Source organism: Metarhizium album (assembly GCF_000804445.1).
Source record: "Metarhizium album ARSEF 1941 chromosome Unknown scaffold_2, whole genome shotgun sequence".
NCBI lineage: Eukaryota > Fungi > Ascomycota > Sordariomycetes > Hypocreales > Clavicipitaceae > Metarhizium > Metarhizium album.
In genome coordinates this window covers 1,357,650-1,377,108 of record NW_024467576.1, presented here as the reverse complement: position 1 = coordinate 1,377,108, position 19,459 = coordinate 1,357,650, and the positions used below count along the sequence as shown (strand labels likewise).

Genomic DNA, 19,459 nt, shown 5'->3' with positions numbered 1-19,459 from the left:
CGCCATGCCGTCCTACCCCAGCAGCGGCCGAAGTCGACGTGCTTGGGCACTTTGTAGGTACCTACTTACTTACGGATCACTTGACGCGGTACAACAGCAAGCGGTGCTGCTGAGCATCATCACGTGCAAGCTGAATGCCAGTAGGCAGTTTTTGCTGGCGTATGCACAGCTCCCAGGCACCTACTAGTTAGGTAGGTAGGTACATGCTCTATTGCCGCAGGAAGCACACCGGAAGATTGATGACTCGAGTAATTGGATTTTGCACTGCCTTTGAGCCTTTGCGGCGTTCACAGGGGCATGATTCGGGATTTGCTATCGACTGTACTCCGTACTCCGTAGACTGGCCGCACCCCTCAGCTGGCGCGAGCGCCAGACGACCCTGGTGCGACCCTGAGCAGTGCCACACCGTCTGCCACACACATCCTTATCTTATCAGTCGCCTCAAAATTAATAAATTTCTGACCACCATTGGACCGACAAGAGCAGCAGAAAAACGTTGGCCATCGCAGCTTGACCAACTCAACTGCCTCGTCGTCGCTGGAGACACACACACACATGCAAAAGGAAAAAAAGGGGTTGAAATCACAGAGCCACTCTCCCCAAAACTGACCGCAGATCAGTCGTGTCATCATGGCAAAGAAAAGAAAGGCTGGTGGTCGCAATGCTGGCCCAAAAGGCCCAAGGGAACTTGATCTGGGTGACGCTAGACTTGGTCCCATCACCACTTACCAAGATGTCGCCGATTCGGAAGACGAATACTTTATCAGCCAAGACACAATAATGCTGGACGAGGAGCCGAACTCGAAACGCAGGAGACAAGAGGACGAAGACATGGACTTTTCAGACGAAGAGATACTTGGCTATGAGGATTCCGACTCTGATGATCATGGGGACGAGACCGATACAAAGCTCCTCACAAAGTCAAGGAAGGCTGCGAAGAATCGGAAAGTTTCCGAAAGCGGCAGTGAAGAAGAAGGAGAAGAAGGAGAAGGAGAAGGAGAAGAAGGGGACTCTGGCTGGTGGGGATCTTCGAGACAGGAGTACTACGACGCTGACAATATTGAAACCGAGGCCGATGCGCTGCAAGAAGAAGCCGAGGCCAGGCGACTGCAGCAGAAGAAACTCTCGAAAATGAGGGAGGAGGATTTCGTCTTCGACGGCGACGAGTGGTTAGCTGGAGAGCCCGAACCCGAGGAAAGTGGAGGACCGGTTGTTGAGGTTCTCAAGGACATCGAAGTCACCCCTGAAATGAGCATAGAAGAGCGACTGCGGCTCATGTCAGCAAGATATCCTGAATTCGAGCATTTGGCAAGCGAACTCGAGGAGATGCACCCCGTGTATCTCGGGCTCAAGGAGGATGCAGCCAATCAACCAGACACGTCAGTCGAGACCATCAAATACTGGGTGCTGGGCTGCTATGTTGCCACTCTGGCCAGCTATTTTGCCATTCTAACATCACCTGCGCGAGACGCCGGGAAAGTACAAAAGCCCCTGTCGGCAACCGACCTACGGGATCACGAAGTCATGGAGACTTTACTCAGTTGCCGCGTGGCTTGGGATCGAGTAAAGAACCTGACGGCGGCGAGCAATCCTGATGAGACGTCCATGTCGCTGGCCGCGGATTGCAATGGGCAATATGCATTGAACGATGCCATGACGGCACTCGACACTCCAAAGGCGAAGAAGAAGCCCGCAAAGAAGGACAAGGCTGCAGCCGCCAAGGAGGCGAAGAAGCTCGAAAGGGCCAGGGCCATTGAAGGCAGCGTTTCTGATCTTTACAACTTGCCGCTGACTTTTGGAAAGTTGAAACCAAAGTCGAAGCTTCCTGCTGCGGCGAAAGATGACGATGTCTCTGACTTTGGTGAGGAGGACAGCCTGGACGCACGAACTGCCGCAGACAAAGCCGCCCGGAAGAAGAGTCTCAAATTCTACACGTCAAAAATCACACAAAAGGCCAATAAGCGTGCCGGTGCCGGACGCGATGCCGGAGGAGACATGGACATCCCGCATCGCGAACGACTTCGAGACAGACAAGCCCGTCTCCTTGCAGAAGCAGAGAAGCGAGGCAAGCGAGATTCCAAGCACGGTGCCGATCTTGGCGATGACAGCAACGATGACGACGACGCTGCCGCAGACTCTCTTCGACATGGCGAGGACGAGTACTACGACATGGTGGCTCAAAAGTCAAAGGGTAAGCGAGACGACAAGGCCGCTCGTTATGCTGCCTATGCTGCAGCAAGCAAGGCAGATAGGGTGGTAGAAAATGAAGAGGTGGGAGAGGATGGCAAGAGGAAGATCACATATGCCATTGAAAAGAACAAAGGCCTGGCGCCCAAACGAAACAAGGATGTCCGAAACCCAAGAGTGAAGAGGAGAAAGCAGTACGAGGCCAAGTTGAAGAAGTTGAAGAGCATCAAGCCTGTCTGGAAAGGGGGCGAGCCCAAGGGCGGCTACCAGGGAGAAACCTCTGGTGTTAATGTCGGTGTCGTGAAGAGCATCAAGTTGTAGGAGATTGGGTCTGAACAAAACCGCGTACATGTGAAACTAGTATTTCCTGACCAAGAAATGTGGTTGGCATCCCACAGCTATACTTTCGAATGTGCATGAGCGAAACAAGGGGGAGGCCGCTTCAGTTGTTGGTGAGCCCCACCTTGGCCACGGTTCTCGCCTCGACTGAACATGATGTCCTGCATCCTGCATCACAACTCGCACACACACGGTGACTCGAGCCTGCGCGCAGCCGTGCGCTGTATTCGTTACACAAAGACCCTACGATGCGCTGATGATCCGTCCAATATCGTGCTTGTCCACAATTCTCCGCCGTCAAGGCGCAAGTCGTCACAATGGCATCTGCCCCCGACCCCACGACCCTCACTTCGTCTGCCGACATTTTTTCCGGAACTCACACCCTCCCGCAAATTCGATCCATCCACAACTCTCTCCATGTCCATATCGGGGAGAAGGCGGCTCGTCTACGGACGCAGGTCGGCGGCTCGTACCGCGAACTCCTAGGCACGGCTGACACAATCGTTCACATGCGAGACGATAATAGCCGAGTGCAGGATCTTCTGGGCAAGATGGGAGCCCGATGCGGACGAAGCGTCATCTCCTCCAAGGCGTCTGGGCTTGGCAAGTTTGTCACAAGAAACAAAGGTCCGGAAGCGATCGAAACGGCGAGACTGAAGCTGGTGGAATCGTGCGGTCTCGCGGTAGCGAGGATTCTGAAAGGCGGTGCGGGAGTAGACGAGCACATGAAGAAGGGCGACAGATTGGTGCTGGCTACAAAGGTCTTTGTCATTGGCCGACTGTTGGTCAAGAGCTTGAGGGAGGAGGCCTCGTCGGAGCACGTTCAGCAAGCGGCCGACGCCGCCGGTAAGATGTCGGAGTCGCTGCGTCGACGTATTCAACGAAACATCGAGCGACTGCTTGAGAACGCGGACGACACGACAGACACGGAAGATGTGGTCAAGGCATTGTGCGCGCACAGTCTTGCGGACAGCTCTGGGGCGAAGCGTGCCATCTGGCTCTTTCTCCGAGTGAGACAACGAGCTGTGGAGACGGCGTTGGACCTGGAGGAGAGCGAGCGGACGACCGGCGCCGAGGATGTGATCCGCAGCTTGAGACTCTACACCAAGACCCTTCTCGACGTCCAGGCCTTGGTCCCAGTCAAGCTGTCGCAAGCCCTGTCCGGCTTGAAGAGCTACACGCTGTTGGCGGACGCTGCTCTCAGAAAGCTCGAGTGCCTACGCTTGGACATTTATGAACGCTGGTGCAGCGATGAAATTCGGGATTTTACACCCTTCATCAAACATGACGACCTTGACGGCAAGCAGGCGAGGGAGATGCTCGGCACGTTTGCCGAAAGAGGTGGCCAGGTCGTCATTTCTGGCTTGCAAAGGACGCTCGACCACATGATGGACTTCAAGTCCATAACTGATTTGCGAACACGCGTATTGCAGCTTTGGATCAGAGACGGCGGCCGGGCCAAGGGCTTCGACCCGCAAGTCCTGCAAGACGAGTTGCGCGAGGCCATCAACACGCGATTGCTGGCGGTCGTCGAAATCAAAGCCACCAGGCTACGGCTCGTGGGATCCGAGGTCAAGGCCACCCTCGAAGGATGGCAAAGGGGCGTTTCAGACGAGTCTCACGGCCTCTGGGACGACAAGGGCTACGATGCCGCCTTGTCCCACGGAGCCACGCCCTTTATCCAGGAGGTCGTCTCCCGACTGTACGGTCGCAACGACGCGGTTTCGAGAGCAACTCACAGCTACGGCTCTTGGTTCCACATCATCGACGACGTCGAGACCGTCGTGGAGCAGCTGCGAAAACAGCGCTGGGACAACGACTACGACGAGATCGAGGACGAGGAGACCATCGAAGCGAGACAGAAGATGCTTAGTCAGGAAGACCCCAAAGAGTTGCAAGAAAAGCTGGACACGACTCTAGACAAGGCATTCCAAGATCTGCAACACCAGCTACAGGACTTGTGGCGACATTACTCCGAGCACGAGTCCGGCGGCGCCATGGCCATCTACCTCATCCGCGTGCTACGCGACATCCGCACGCGGCTCCCGGACCGCCCGGCTATCAAGGACTTTGGAATATCGCTGGTTCCCAGCCTCCACAACCAAGTTGCTGTCATGGCATCAAAGTCCGCGACGGAGGAGTTTATATCCTCTGGTCTGTCGGATAAGAGCGTGGCGCTGAAGCCGCTGTGGGAGGGCGAGCCCGCAATGCCAAGTCAGCCCTCGCCAGCTGTGTTCCAGCTGTTGCGGGACTTGTCGCTGTCAATGACGGATCTGGGGGTCGATCTGTGGACGCCTGCAGCGACGGCGGCGATGAAGGGCTTGCTGATGGCAAAGCTGTGCGCTGCGTGGCGCAAGGAGCTCGATGGACTGTCCACAGACGCTACGCCTAGCGGTGGGCACGACGATGGGAACGAGGAGAAGAAGGATGCGGACGAAGAGGAGAAGCCCAAGGAGTCTGTGACGGCGGACACGGGGGACATTTGTGCGCAGTGGCTGTTTGACATTGCGCTTCTGCGCTGCTGCATTGCCACGGGTGAAGGGGTGCACGACTTCGAAGAGCTGGACGGGCAAGTATACGACAAGAGCGGGCTTGACGAGGCGGCGAGGAAGAAGATTAACAAGATGGCGCAAGACTTTTGGGGACGCGTCAATTTGTTGTTTGGGTTCTTGGCATAATACCAGCTGTTGTCCTTGAAATGGGTCCATTCCAAGTTTCACGCCTCGCCCGTGATGTGATGTGATGTGATGCACTCCCGTTGCGAGCAAGTTGGCAACGTCGCAGCAAGGAGGTGGTGGGTGGAATGGACACGGACATGTATTCACAAAACTGCTCGCAAGAGGCAACCCAGAACCAAGGCAGCGCGTCTACAGCCTCAAAGCTTATGTCTCTTCTCGCCGCTGGCCAACTTGCGAAACTCCTCCTGCGGGATTCCCCTCACGAACCGATCCAGCCCGGCAAAAACCTCGTGCACATTCTGCGAGTTGTGCACGTCCAGCCCGGGCCTCCTCAACAGCTTCTTGATGCCCAGCAAGCTCTCGCCGTTGAGGTGCGCGCCCAGCCGCTCGTCCACCTCGTCCAGGACCCTGGCGCGAAACCCGGCGTCGTCGGCCTCGCCAAAGTCGAAAACCTCGTTGACGAACCCGCACTGCTTCAGCTCGTGCGCCGAGATGCGCCTGCTCATGAGGAGGGCCTCGCTGGCGCGCGCAGGCCCCAGCCGGGACGCGAGCGCGCTGGACGCACCGCCCTCGGCGACGAGGCCCAGCGACGAGAAGGGCGTCAGCAGGAACGCGTGCGGCGTGCAGTAGACGAAGTCGGCCCAGCCGACGAGCGCCGCCGACAGCCCGACCACCGGCCCGTTGAGCCCGACGACCAGCACCTTGGGGTGGGTGGCGAAGGTGTGTGCGATGTTGAGGTTGAAGGCGACAAACGTCTGCAGCCAGAACTTGTGGGCGTCCGAAGGGGCCTCGGGGCCATCGCGGGAGATGGACACGTCGGCGCCTCTGCTGAGCGAGTTAGTCCCGTGACCCGTCACACCCTTTTGCCACGAGGAGGCGAGGCCGTGTCTTGTCTCGTCTCGTGTCTCGCCTGTCTTCGGAGATGTGCACTCCGTGGTGGTTGGTGGTTGGTGGTTGGTGGTTGGCAGAACTTACGCGGAAAAGAAGCGTCCCGTGCCGGTGAGTACGGTCACATAGACCTCGTCGTGTGCCGCCACCTCGTTCATCTTGGTCGCCAGCTCGTAGTACTGCGGCTGCGAGAGGGCTCCTAGCTTTTTCTCATTGTCGATGGTGATGACGGCCACGCGGCCGCGGTATTCGACGCTGATGACGGACTTGGTGGCCATTGTGTCTTGCTTTTTCTGTCTTTTTTTCTTTTTCTTTTAGCAACCTTTCGTCCGTTGTCTGTTGTCTGTCGACTGTCTTGTCTTACCTCGGCGACGTCTACAAACAAAAAGAAAAGAAGAGAAGAGAAGAAGAGAACAAGCTGTCGCCTGCCCGTGCAATGCAATGACGAAGCGATGTTGAGCCGTCTATCGATGATCCTGGGACCGATTGACGGAAAGATCTATCGGGCAATAGGTGGTAGTAGTACAACAGGACGGGCAGGGAAACTAGATTCAAGGGAAATACGACGCTCGAGTGCCGGTTTCAAAGCACCCTGCATGGGGGATTTGGCAGGTTTGCTCGTGGCCCTGGGTTAAAATCCGGGGTCGAGGTTGCAATGCGGGTTGGCACTTGCAGAGTAACTTACAGTACGAATTGCCTCGGTCCGTCGGAAACTGCGGGGCAAGTCGATGGCCGGCTCGGTCTTGGACACACCGATTGGACGGGGTGTGCGGATCTGGAAGATGCAGAAGCGTTACTTGGGTTGCCCTTTGCACGTCTGCTTGAATTGCGCGGCTTGTGTTTGGATTTTGTGCTCGTGGGCTGCATCAATTGACTGTCCAAGTGCTCAGACAGCACAGACTCGCCATCACTTTGCCGCTGACAGTGGCAAATCCTGGGAAACGCAGCCTCTGGAGTTGTTTGCGAGCGAACGGCACTCACACTTGCATGGCCGCAATACAAGTCCATTGCCCGGGCGATGTTACCCATACAGTGAAATGAAATGTTTTTCCTCGACTGGGCATCCCAAACGCCATTCTATGCATCATCTACGTGCAGTCTTTTGCTGTACATCACAGCAAACCCCATTGCCTTGCTCCTCACTTTCGACGTTGAGCCATCTGTCTCTGCTTGGGAAAGTCGAGGGGCAATATCAGCCTGGCTACGTGTATAGTCCGTCCACCCTCGGCCTTGTTGCTCACAGGCTTCACACGGCCGCCAATCTCGCGGAAATACTGCGTCATCGTCTTCTGGTCCACCCTCAAATCATCTCTGAGATTCTGCGTGTCTACTTCAAAGTTGTCGATGATAAACGCAAACACACAGCAGTAGGCCATAAGAAGATCAATATGGAACTTTCTCATAACGCCCGCATCGGAGAATTTCCGACGGATACTTTCCACGACCGCCTCGGGAGCCGGAGAGAGCAGCTCACGCAATTTGTCGCGAGGGGGGACCTGTCGCGTGCCCCGTTGCTTTCCAGGTGTGGTTTTCAGGTAGAACGTGAGCACAAAGCTAAAGTATCGAAGCACACGCAGACGGGTGATGGCGTCGTCGTTCCCAGCTATGGCGTTGACTCGAGCTGCTACAAATCGGGATATAGTTTGGATGCCTTCCTTGTGACGGACCTTTTCTTGCCATTCTCTTATAGGCACGAGATTAAGGATATCTGTGCCGACAATGACGCTTGGATCGTACACATCATGAATCTCCAGCGCATTAAAATTGGCCTTGGGCACCGGCTTAGCCTCGTCGACGGCAGCCTGTAGCTCCTCCCTTGTTGCCATGTTTGTCGTAACCTCGCCAACGGAGCTCAGGATTGCTTTACCGGCATCGTCAATCTTCGTAGGAGAGTCGCCAGGTTTCCTCTGTGGGGCAATGGCGTTGAGTACATTCTCACGGATGGCCTTCTTGGCTTTCTTGGTGCCAAATGTTTGTCCGAGGTCCGTCTTGCGCTCCATCATATTCTACCGGAGCCGTTAGCTGCGTAGACTTTCCAATTGGGGAAAATGCACTCCACATGAAGAACAAAATCTCACCTGCTTGGCCTGATTTTCCACCATGGTAGAGGCCGATGCTTGCTTGGCGCGAACCATACCACGGATTACCATCCTCTTGGCCTCCACTACCTCGAGATTTCCGGTTTGGGGATCATAGACCCCAACATAATGTTTGACTTGTTGATTCAACCCCCTCTTGCATTCTTCTCTGGCAGTGTAATCTAGGCTTCGGTGGGAGGTTGAGTGAAGCAGCAGTTCCTTGTCGCCCGCATGCTTCGATTTGGTCGATTTTGGCCGTGAGCCCGCTCTAGGTTGATATGGATGAAAAGCGACATTTGCAGGAATCTCAAGACCAGGAGTCGTAGCTAAAGAGCTGCAACTTAGTATCAAGTCATTTCAATTCACTACACAATCAACAGGACAATTCCTTACCAATAACTGGCGGGCAGTGTTTGGGTTGAAGGACTGATGAGACCGAGGCTGTGGATGCCGGGGCGTGCAGCACAACCTTCTTTTTCGGCTTGCCAGAAGATTCGCCGTCTCTTTTCCGCTTCTTGCTACTGACATCTGCCATGACGGATGGTGACCCAGGCCAAGGCTGGGCAGATCTTTTGTTCTCTGCTCTGCTCAGAACTTTCGATTTGCCAAAAAAAAAAAAAAAAAATGGTATGCAAACACTCCGAGAGCGGCACAAAACATCTGGTCGCCAATTAGACTCGGGCGGTGAGGCTGCAGGCCCCACCGACATTGACTGGCTGGTTGCTCAGCATAGCTCCGCGTGAAGTTCGTAGTAACGTACCTTGGCATGGAAAATGAAGAGGTAAACTCTTTGAAAAAAAGTTTCCGGGCGTAGTTTTCCGAAGGGCAGGCAGATTCAGTCAAACCACTGTAAATCACTGTAAATCGATTTCGATTCTGTGTCGTACTCGTATTGATAAAAGCTGCGTCAATTTTTGCACCACAGCTCTATGCTATGACACATCTTGGTTGAAGCCATCCGAAACTCTCAGAGCTTCGCCGAGCAACTGTGTTTTATGTCCATCGCCGCAATGTGAAATCTCGAACCCCCAGATCCGTGACGAGAGGCAGCTTCTGGCTCCACCAGAAAAAGCTCTCGAGGCCATTCTGCTCCATAGCTGTCCTGTAGCTCCGCTAGGCGAGATAAAAGCACAAACACGGCGACTCAAAGAGCAAAAAATCAGCGTTGTCTTCATTGTTTTACTCAGGACGAGGTTCAAATCATGCCTCCCTCCGGTGCAAGACAATTCGTGGCATTGTTGCCATCCCATTTCCCTTTCTCGTCACATATACACTGTCCCGCACTGACATATCAGAGGCATCACGAGACCACACACGTCACGAGTCAAGAAGCAGAATCTGTGTTTTATTTGTCAAGACAATGTGCCAAACTTGTTCCTGCAGGCGCCTTCGTAGGACAGCTTGCTTCTCTTTGGCGATCCCCGAACGCCATCCTTGTACCCGACCGTTCCTTTGTCCATTCACCCATCTCTCACCACGCCCATCAAAACATCGTAGCTCGGATTGGTGGAACCAGCCGCCGTTGACGTGGTCCCCGAAGGCAAAACCCCATCGGCATCACTGATACCATGGCCCATTCCCAGCTTCGTTTGTACGTGTCCCTCTGGCGTGAGGAGTTCGTTACTTCATGAAAGATGCGTCAAGTCAGGTAGAAGAGCGAGGCGTTTACTTGCTGTGTGGATGTTAGAGAACATGGTCCAGCTGGCTTCAACTTGGTAAATTGGCTGGTGGCACTCACGATCGCGCTCTCATCTTTCTTCTCTTTCGCTTGAGGCGACGAACGCGCTTCTTCCTCCATTTGGCTCTCATCTTGAACGATGGTCTGAAGCTTGGTCAGCAAATTTGGTGAGTCCCATCATTGCGCACCGAGAACAATGGCAGTGGCATTCAATGCTTCGCAGAGTACGACAAAGGCCCTTCATGTCCTTGAGCTGCACTATTGAGAAAAGTACTTACTAGTTCGTGGATGAGAATCGTGCTTTGGATGAGTTGCAACAGAAGAAGGAGCGGGGGAAATTCCAAAGCTTTTAGGAAAGTTCCCAATGTAGGGCAAGAAACCCCCCGAGGTCACGTGGGTCTTCCATCTGGTCCGTGCCCTTCGCATACAAGGTACAGTGTGGACGTTAATTATGCACTGTATTCCGACTGCACCATCATGGAAGGAGCAACCTGGTGTAACTGCCGTGACAACTTCACAAGCCACGGGTGCCTGAGAGGTGAAGATTTAGGTCGGGGAGGGAAGAAGAATCTGTTTTTGAAATTTCAATAGGTTGTGACTTCGACATCAATCATAAGAAAGCATCAATATTGCACGTTGTCAACCATCAATTCCTCGTGAAGCATCATGCGAGCTTCATCACCTGCACCACGTGCCAGAGATGCCCTATCCCAGTTTCCTGTCGCGCGCCTCGAGTATACTTTCGCTTGCGGTGAACGTGTTCAGAAAGTTGCTAATTATTCAAGCTCCCTGCGCCTTGTTCGCCTTGGCTAATTCCAGACGAGGCTTCATATCCATCCGGGAAGACGACATTTTCAAGATTGGGAGGGACCCTAGGTCAAAGTTTGTTTACCCTTCGATCCCAGGATATTCTTGATGCTTATTGTGCAGTTATTTGTCCATCCGCAGCGATCACGAGAGCCTAATTTCTAGAAACCACTGCGAAATTTACACCGTGGTGTATGAACCAGGGGTCAATCTAGTCTACGTCCGGGACCGCAAATCATTCAATGGCACATTCGTCAACGGGGTCTTGATTGGCAAAGGACCCGACATCTCTTCTGGGTATCTCCTTGAAGACGGTGATACCATAGAAATCCGGCCTTACTGGACGTTCAGACTATGTCAAGAGAGTGGCACTCCACGAGTTGGAATGAACAAAATTCAGCTGGCAGAGTCCAAGGAAAGTACACTGACTGCGTCCCGAATTTAAAGTGCTAACCGGCTTCATAGTTGTTTTCGGATAAATACTCGATATCCGAACGTTGCATTGGGCAGGGTACTGATGCAAATGTCTACCTGGCCCAAGACGTGATCTCAAAAAGACAAATTGTATGCAAGGTGGTGAATCTTGACGAGCTCCAAAACCGCTTTGACCGGCACGGCTCAACCAGAAAACTACAAGAGGCTGACATACTTCGCCAACTACGACATGTAGGTGCCAATCTTATGGGATCGGGAATTGCTGCTAAATGGAGCTAGCCGAATGTCCTGCCATATGTCGAATCCATTTCTTCGCCCCATTCTCTGCAAGTATTTTCTGTCACCACAGCTAGACACACGCTAACCATTTCAGATTCATCTTCACGGAGTTAGCTTCAGGGGGAGATCTGATGTCTTTCATCAACAGACACAATGGTGTCAAAGAATTTGACACGCGAATTATAATTAGACAAGTCATCAGGGGGCTGAACTACCTTCATGCCAAAGGCATCATTCATCGTGATCTTAAACCAGAGAATATCCTGCTAGCCTACTCACCAAAAATTGCATACCATCGAGTAATGTTATCAGACTTTGCCACAAGTGCGGTGCCACGCAGAAACAGGATGAACACGCTAGTCGGAACAGCCAACTATCAAGCACCGTAAGAAGCTTCGCCCTCCCGGCTTCTTATCAATATGTCTAACCATTGCACCCAGGGAGCTTTATGAAGGCCAGTCCTCTCAAACGCCAGCCATTGACATATGGTCCTTGGGCATAGTTACTGTCATAATGATGACGGCAAGCTTGGATATCGAGAACATCCTTCCCAAGTTCAACCGATATACTCAGGCTCTATTGGACAGGACTTTGAAGCATGACGTTTTTCAGCCATGTCTGAAACTCTCCAAAAACAGCGAGAAATTTGTGTGGCAGTGCCTTCAAGTTTCCCCGAAAGCCAGGATTTCGGGTCTCGAAGCCGCGTGCCACGATTGGCTTTGCACTCCAGAGAAGCACCTGGCATTCTTTCAACAGCTCGACCACAAGATCTTGGGTAGCTGGAAAGCTCCAGCCAAGTTGAACCCAATGCCACTGCAGCTCCCAAGTGTCTTGATGGGAGTCTTGGCCCAAGAGCGAGATCAAGAGGAATTGTTGAAGGCATATGCTACTCTCTCCCAGCGCTATCACCTTTTACAGACAGAGTTCTCGAGGTATTTCGGCACAGCAGATCTCAAGAATAAGTCAAGCAAAATGCAAATCACGGCTGCAAGCTCAGACATTCCAGAAAGCTCGGGGACAGAACCGACATCACCATCCCGAGAAGTGGTCGATTCCCATCAACCGGGCACTTGCTCAACAAATCCGAAGCGGAAGCACGACGAAGTTCTTTCCCGCGATATGAAACCACAAATCGTGCCCAGACGAGATGGGGCCCTGATGAGAATCTACAATAGGACAACGACAGGCTAATGAAGCCAAGCGTCGGCAGACCTGCAGGTTTTAATAGAACGTGCCGCTGTACGAGTACCAGTGATAATTAGTTTGTTTGCTTTGCTAAAACCGCTGGTTACGAAACAAGATGTATCATCTTGGGCGACAATCCAAGGGACGTAATTAGCATCATCTTGCACTATACTATATAAGCACCATATTCCATCTCATTACTCACAATTGTCCTAACCGCAGAACATTGTAGGTCCCACCTGCTTCTTCACCAACCTTGCCAAAAGTCAGGGGCTTCAATTCCGGCCAACCATCCTGGGAGCTGTTCTCAATCAGCGGCTTCAGCATGCTCCTCACCTGTTCTACCTGCTCACTCGCATCAGCATGCGTACTCATCCTTTGAATATCATCCAAGGCAGTTTTCATCTCTGGTACCGTCAATGGCCGCTCCCTCTCCCTCTTCAACGCCTCCTCCACGCCTCCCCTATAGACCATGTTCCCATAAGCTCCATCGACGGTGCCGTATGCCACGAGGTTTCCCCTTCTTACCACAAGCACCTGATGCGCTGTAGAGCTCTCATCCAAGAACCTCGCTGCGTCTAATAGTCCGGCATACGAATCGTCGTGGACTTTGGTGGGTGTCAATCTCAGTGGCAAATTCCTTGACCGGCCCTCAGGCAACGTCTCGTAGAACCTCACCAATAGGCCCAATCTACTGAGGGCGGCTGGCACCGCCAAAAGCACGACTTCGACGCGGTATCCAGCGGTGCTGAAAAGACGGGCCAATTGCACAAAATCAGCAGGATGGCGACAAGCACTCTCCAAAAGGACATCTAGATTCCGTCGAACGACTTCCTCGGACGCCATGGCAAGCCATTTCCTCGCGTCGGGCCCCGTGGCAGGGGAAGCTAGGTCTGGCGTCGACAGCATGAGGCGCGTGTATTCTGGGTGGTATGTCTTGTATGTGTCGGCGATGAGATGCACAGGGCCAGCTGGAGGAGCGCCGCGGGCGAGCTGAAATGCCGCGAGAATGTCAGGGGAGAGGCGAGTTTTCCCCGAGCCTGTTTGGCCGACGACCAGGACGGCGAGGGGCGGCGGCGTTGGGGGCGCGTGGTGAGAAGGGAGGTGGCAGAACTCGGCGGGCAAGATTTCGGTGGTGAAGATGCGTTGGGAGTCTTCGTCTGAGAGACGAAAGGATGACAGATCTGGTGGTGGAGGCATGGCGTCGTGGGTGTTTAAAGTCGGCCTTGAAGACGAGGGATGACTGAGGTGGTGAGAATGAGAGTTTGTTGGGCATGGCGGGGTCGATGAATGTCTAACAAAATGCCCAGTACACACACGCACGATACGGCCCAGGCCACGAATGAGGAGCCGTCCCTACAAACGGGTCGACGACGACGATGGACGAAGAACACATGATGTCTGCTAGGATTTTCTCGGGGATTGAAATGAAGGGCGGCGACTGTGTTTATCTACTCCGTCAGACGTGTCGGTCGTCTTTACGGCACAAGACTGCAGACAAGGCAATGCGCAGACGGGATGGGAGTTGACGTCTGATTGCCCTCGTCTTTCTCGCCTCCATGGCACAGTTCCGAGTCGTCCGAGTCGAGCCCGACAAGACATTTCTCTCTCGCAATCACATGTCCAAGCCGCCGTCGCCCAGTATCCGTCCCATCACCGACTCCATCTCCCTGTGCCCGGGCCACGGCGGCGCAAAGCAAGGCTTAGCAACCGACGTGACGTTTCTCGAAGCCGCACTCGCCCTCGACATGGCCATCGTCTCCTCCTCCTCGTCGACCAAGCAAGCATCCTCGTGCCTCACACAGCGCGAACAACGGCCCCCATGATCCCACGCCGGCGAACACCTCAGCCCCTTGGCCACGCATGGCAAGCAAGACTTGGCTCGCTCCCTCCACCGGGCCGCGCTTCTCAAAGGGCCCCTCGCAACCGGCGGCCGCATCATCATCCTCACCGGAACGCCGTCCAAATACCTCGGCACCGCGGCCTCGACCACGCTCCTGTTCTCCTCCCACACCTCCTCAATCTCCCTGTTCGCCCTCTCCAGCCTCTCCAGCCAGCAGGCCTCCTCCTCGATGCCGTAAAACCCATCGACACGGTCAATCAAGGCCCATATCCACCCCAGCACAAAGTCGCCCGACACCCGCCTCGCCCTCCGCGCCCCCCAAGCCTCCTTGTTCCGTTTCCGTTCTCGCTCCTAGCGAGCCCGAAAGACACGGCGCGACAGCTGCTCGCCCTGCTCCTCCGCCAAGCGCCGGTAGGCGCCCGCGCCCGCGACGCTCGCAGACTCGACCGCAGCCCCGGAAGCTCGCCGCCGCGACCGCACCGCCGCAAGGAGGCACTGCCGCGTCTGGCCCAGCGCCAACGCGTAGCCCTCGAAATCGACCGCCATGTCAAACGTGTTGGCGTAGAGTCCTGGTCCCGCGCTCTCGCCCTCGCTGTCTCTCCACTGTGTCGCCATCTTTCTCATGACCCCAGTTGGAGGGATGCAAGTTCGATGGGTCGCGCAGCAAGAAAGAGGGAGCATGACCCAGGCGGTCGCTCGCCTGTCCGGCTTTGTTGTCCGTCCCGTGTCGCCGTCGCCGTCGCGTCCGTGTTGCGTGTCGGTCTAAACGAGTCTCTCTCACTCACGGCCGCGCCTGTGTCTCTTCTTCAGCACGTCCTGGCCAGTGGCCACACGGTTTGGCGTCACGTTACACCTGCACCCGATGCCCCTTGGCGGAACGGCATGCCCCTCTCGGCACACAAGTTTCTCTCCGGAAATTCGTTTGAACGCAGGCGCCGGCGCCACGGTGCGACCTGAGCGCTGCGCTGCGCTGCTCTGCTCGCAGACACGAGGAACTGTGGACGGCCCGACTCCCGAGACGTGCTCCACGGACAACGAGGCCAAGCGGCAGCTAGCCAGCTCAGCTGTCTTGTGCCCTTTCGCAAGGGCTGGCATACATGCACACTTCCAGACCAGCGATGGGTTTTTCACGGGCCAACCCGCCACGTCGTCTGAGCATTCAGAGTTATGTGTTAAGAAAATACAACATGTCCCACTGGCACTGCCAGACCTTCGCCAGAGGCCTCCAGACCAGATTGCATACATACCACAGGGAAAGACATGTGCAACTCGGCACGCGGGTATATCCTTGTATACCTCCCGCTATACACGGCAACCAACGCCTATATGGCCTTACTTTGCCAACAAGATGCATGCATACATCTGCCATCATCAGCTCTCTCGGTGATTTCCCACACCATACTTGGAAATAACAACCAAATTCACATCCATTTCCCAAACGCCAATCCATGACCATCGAGCTCCGGGTCCGTGCCTGTAACAAGTCCAACTACAATCTCCAAATCTTGCATCGACTTACTCGCTAGTCGTAGTGAGCAAAGAAATATACTGATGTATAGCCAACGGTCCAAACGCCGCCACAAACGTATTCAAGGAAATAGAAAGAAGCTCAGGTAAAAAGTCAAAAAGGGAGGGAGGGAAAAAAAAGGGGGTTGGTATCAATTAAGACCAGGAAAAAAAAAGGCAAGAAAAGCACAATTGTGCGAGATATCCTAGCCGCGGGGCTATTGAAATGTTGTTTTGCTTCGTCCCTGTATGCTTTGCTTCCGGGTTTCATTATGACTTCTGGTCAACTTGGTCTCCGATGCGGGCACCTCATCTTACGCCGAGCCGTGCGATGGCACACTGCGCGGTGTCACATCGCCACTGCGTCGACGTGCGGCCTGCAGCTGTGCCTGTTGCTCCTTGGTGTTTGCGTCGGCAATCATTTGCTGCTTCTTGACAACCGCCGCAAGGCGGGCCTTGATCATCTGGATCACTAGCCTCCACGTTAACATTCTGTTCGCCGACATCTCGTCTAAGCGAGGGTGTACTTACTCTTCCGTACATGGGCCTCTTCATCGCTGTCGAGTTCACTGTCAGCTTCTCTGGGGAAGCTTCTGGTCGGCTCCTTGCTAGAAGACAATCTTCGAGGTACTTCGTCGTCGTCAATGTCCAGAACAGCCTCGAGCATGCGAATCGCGGTTATGTAGGAAATTTTGCAGCCGGGAAGGTTCTCATTTGTCACCTCGTCAATTGCTGCCGCACGACTCATCTCTAGAGCACGGTCGTACATGAGTTTTTCTGCGCTGATGCCTGGCGTAAGATACACCTGCTTTGCTGTTGACCCTGATGACGAGTTAAGGGAGCCCGTGCCTTGATTCGACGGATAACTGGGGTGATCCTCTGGTAGCATCTTCTGGGCCTCCATCAACTTGAGTCGCACAATCTCTGATTTCTCCAAGACCTCGTTAAAACGGTGTCGGACCCATTGCACAATGGCGTTGATGCTTTGCGCGATGTTTTCCGCAACCGCGGCGGACAGACCACCGCCGCCGTCACCTCGACCTTTCTTGGCCCACCAAACACTGGCAAGATCCATTGCCCGGGCAAGCAGGGTCAGTGACTTGACATATAGCACCAATGCCTCTTCAGACAGCGCAACAATAGCCTCCATGGTGAGGCCATCTTCATCCTGGGACAGTTGGTCTAAGCCAACGCCGCCGAGACCGTGGTCCATCGAAGGTGCCATGGGAACAAGCTGCTTGTACTTGACTTCAGCAAAGCCATATACGCAGTCACTGCGTTCAGCGTATTCCGCCATGGCGTCCTTTGTCCTCACGTCTTCATCTGCGGATGGCGAGCTCTTTCCGTCGCCGATGAGGCCACCGGGAGGAGACGGCGTTGGGTATGCCGGGAAGGGATGGTACATGGGAGGCGAGTGGCCCTTGCCGCGAACTGGAGCGACCTTGAAGCCAAAAAGCCTCAGACTGGCATCCTGAATAGCTTTGGAAATGGCACTGGAGGCAGAGCCAGGACTAGCCGACAACGCCTTCTCGTATGATGACCTCCGATCGTGAATCACGTGGCCCTGGGCTACTAGGGCGGTACGAGAGGACGGTGTCGGGATTGCACCGGTCGTTGATGTCGGTGCTCCTTGCAGCGTGCTTCGACGTACCATCTGCGTGGAACGGGGGCCGGAACCCTGGCCAGACAACCTTTCATTTGCAGCCAGTTCATCAGCCAACGCATTGACTTCAACATGCCTCCGCTCCACCACGACATAATCCCTTTCAAACATTACGTCCTGGGCCGCCTTCTCCTCTTCGGTCAACTTCTTGCCGTTGGATGACTTTCTCAAGATTCTGAGAGACGGATCATCAGAAGGGTTGCTCTGTGAGATGGGTTGGTCTCGAGAGGACCGATCAGAGACACGGGGTTGATTGGATGAAGACGGCGTGTGCTGGGGGGGAGGTCGATGGATACCCAAGCCAGCTCCCACATCGCGAGGAGAATTCCCGGGCTGCTGCAAATCCAGAGACCGACGTCTGGTTCGGTCATCCACAGAATTTCCCTGCTGCGGCGATCGAGCTGCGGCTTCTCGTTGGGCGTCTTCTGACTCTGATTGGCGAGCAAGGGGTGCTCTGGGGGATGGAGTATATTCCTCTCCTTGATGAATCGGCTGTAGTTCTCGTTTGGAGGGGCTTGGGACGTCATCCTCCACTAACCCAGGTATGTCACCCGTGACTGTTGGGTGAGAGAAGAAACTCTCGAAGCTGAGACGCTCCACAGGGCTGCGTTTGAGCAGGCCTCGGACAAGGGCTTTCATTTCGGAGCTTATGAAGACTTCCCTTGGGAATTTGATGACATCCTCGGCAGCTTCTATCTTGCGGAGGAGTTCAACATGATTTCGTGCTCGGAAAGGCGGCCGACCAGTCATCATTTCGTACAAGACTGTGCCTACAGACCACAGATCGGCCTTGGCGTCGTATCGCTCATAGCGAAGAATCTCCGGAGCCATGTACAAAGGAGAGCCGCACAACGTGTCAGCCAGAGATGTTGACGGAAGCACTCTGGCAAAGCCAAAATCGGCTAGCTTGAGCATGGGCAATGAAGCCAAGCCGGCAACAGGTATTAATGAGTCGTGGCTGGCAGACATGATGGGAAGAGCTCTCTGATCCCGAACGGCCTTTGGTGGAAGTAAGAGGAGGTTCTGAGGTTTTACATCCCTGTGGACATAATTCTTGCTGCGAAGGAACTCCAGAGCACTGGCGAGCTGCTTCAGGAAGTGGCGAATGACTACTTCATGAAGACCTGAGTTTGGTGCACTGGGGTACTTTCGAGCCATATCGTGGGTGGCAGGATGTGTGGACAGCTTGTCTCGCTTTTTGATAAAAAGCGACAGGTCTCCTAGCTCGCAGTATTCCATGATCAGATTGATGTGGGTGGATGACTCGAGGCAATCATGAAGTGCGACAATGTGAGGGTGCCGTAATGTTTTGAGGATTTGAATTTCTCCGTAGAGATTTTCTTTTAGCTTTTTGTTCAGCCGTTCGAGCTCGACAGATTTGACTGCCACGGCGGCTTTCGTCTCCTGTGTCAGAGTACGTAGGCGATTAGCGGTTGGAAGTGTGGAAAGGAGGAGGTACTCCGAATTGACAGAAAACAACGAGCAGTAACGCAACGCACCTTGTGCCAGCCCATGTACACCTGTGCAAAGCTGCCCTTGCCAATCTCCTTGTCGATGACGAATTGGCCGATAGCCCGTCCGTTCAGCCTCCTCGAGCCGAAGGACGGCCCGTCTTGACGACTCGCCATGATGGATTCCTGATGAGCTTGCCGATGACAGGAAGATGGCCGATGTCGGTGGAAGCCCGTGGGCCTACAGGACTCGAAAACCGATTGCCAAAATTGAAGTCGTCATGTAATCGATTTTGGAGCTTGCCAAGAATAAAACAGGTGGTGGGCGAGCTAGGTGTTTAGCAATCCATCCGCAGATGACGACGAGAGTCGAGGTAGAAACGAAAGCGCAGGCAACGAGGTGAGCAAGCCGATCGGTGCGAAGGAAGGAGTCTGGGATGCG

General features: G+C 54.3%; 8 protein-coding genes across 8 annotated transcripts; 3 read left to right on the top strand and 5 right to left on the bottom strand.

Annotated features, from left to right (window-relative positions):
• Positions 1–630: 630 nt before the first annotated feature.
• MAM_01529 (Something about silencing protein 10 (Sas10)) lies at positions 631–2,508 on the top strand (the record flags this gene model as incomplete). The annotated part of the gene is made up of 1 exon (XM_040820328.1): positions 631–2,508. One exon carries the CDS (start codon positions 631–633, stop codon positions 2,506–2,508), a length of 1,878 nt encoding a protein of 625 aa, XP_040681816.1.
• A 335-nt stretch (positions 2,509–2,843) lies between these two features.
• Positions 2,844–5,204, top strand: MAM_01528 (Vps51/Vps67; the record flags this gene model as incomplete). The annotated part of the gene is made up of 1 exon (XM_040820327.1): positions 2,844–5,204. The coding sequence occupies one exon, from the start codon at positions 2,844–2,846 to the stop codon at positions 5,202–5,204; it is 2,361 nt and encodes a 786-aa protein (XP_040681815.1).
• A 197-nt stretch (positions 5,205–5,401) lies between these two features.
• Positions 5,402–6,370, bottom strand: MAM_01527 (3,2-trans-enoyl-CoA isomerase; the record flags this gene model as incomplete). The annotated part of the gene is made up of 2 exons (XM_040820326.1): positions 5,402–6,029; positions 6,180–6,370. The coding sequence occupies 2 exons, from the start codon at positions 6,368–6,370 to the stop codon at positions 5,402–5,404; spliced, it is 819 nt and encodes a 272-aa protein (XP_040681814.1).
• Positions 6,371–7,231: 861 nt separating this feature from the next.
• On the bottom strand, positions 7,232–8,705 carry MAM_01526 (RNA polymerase I associated factor, A49-like protein; the record flags this gene model as incomplete). Its single annotated transcript, XM_040820325.1, has 3 exons — positions 7,232–8,098; positions 8,171–8,496; positions 8,564–8,705. The coding sequence occupies 3 exons, from the start codon at positions 8,703–8,705 to the stop codon at positions 7,232–7,234; spliced, it is 1,335 nt and encodes a 444-aa protein (XP_040681813.1).
• A 3,177-nt stretch (positions 8,706–11,882) lies between these two features.
• On the top strand, positions 11,883–12,560 carry MAM_01525 (uncharacterized protein; the record flags this gene model as incomplete). The annotated part of the gene is made up of 1 exon (XM_040820324.1): positions 11,883–12,560. The coding sequence occupies one exon, from the start codon at positions 11,883–11,885 to the stop codon at positions 12,558–12,560; it is 678 nt and encodes a 225-aa protein (XP_040681812.1).
• Positions 12,561–12,755: 195 nt separating this feature from the next.
• MAM_01524 (zeta toxin family protein) lies at positions 12,756–13,754 on the bottom strand (the record flags this gene model as incomplete). The annotated part of the gene is made up of 1 exon (XM_040820323.1): positions 12,756–13,754. One exon carries the CDS (start codon positions 13,752–13,754, stop codon positions 12,756–12,758), a length of 999 nt encoding a protein of 332 aa, XP_040681811.1.
• Positions 13,755–14,169: 415 nt separating this feature from the next.
• On the bottom strand, positions 14,170–15,012 carry MAM_01523 (uncharacterized protein; the record flags this gene model as incomplete). The annotated part of the gene is made up of 2 exons (XM_040820322.1): positions 14,170–14,748; positions 14,878–15,012. 2 exons carry the CDS (start codon positions 15,010–15,012, stop codon positions 14,170–14,172), a joined length of 714 nt encoding a protein of 237 aa, XP_040681810.1.
• A 1,205-nt stretch (positions 15,013–16,217) lies between these two features.
• MAM_01522 (Serine/threonine-protein kinase) lies at positions 16,218–19,194 on the bottom strand (the record flags this gene model as incomplete). Its single annotated transcript, XM_040820321.1, has 3 exons — positions 16,218–16,375; positions 16,435–18,970; positions 19,066–19,194. The coding sequence occupies 3 exons, from the start codon at positions 19,192–19,194 to the stop codon at positions 16,218–16,220; spliced, it is 2,823 nt and encodes a 940-aa protein (XP_040681809.1).
• Positions 19,195–19,459: the final 265 nt, after the last annotated feature.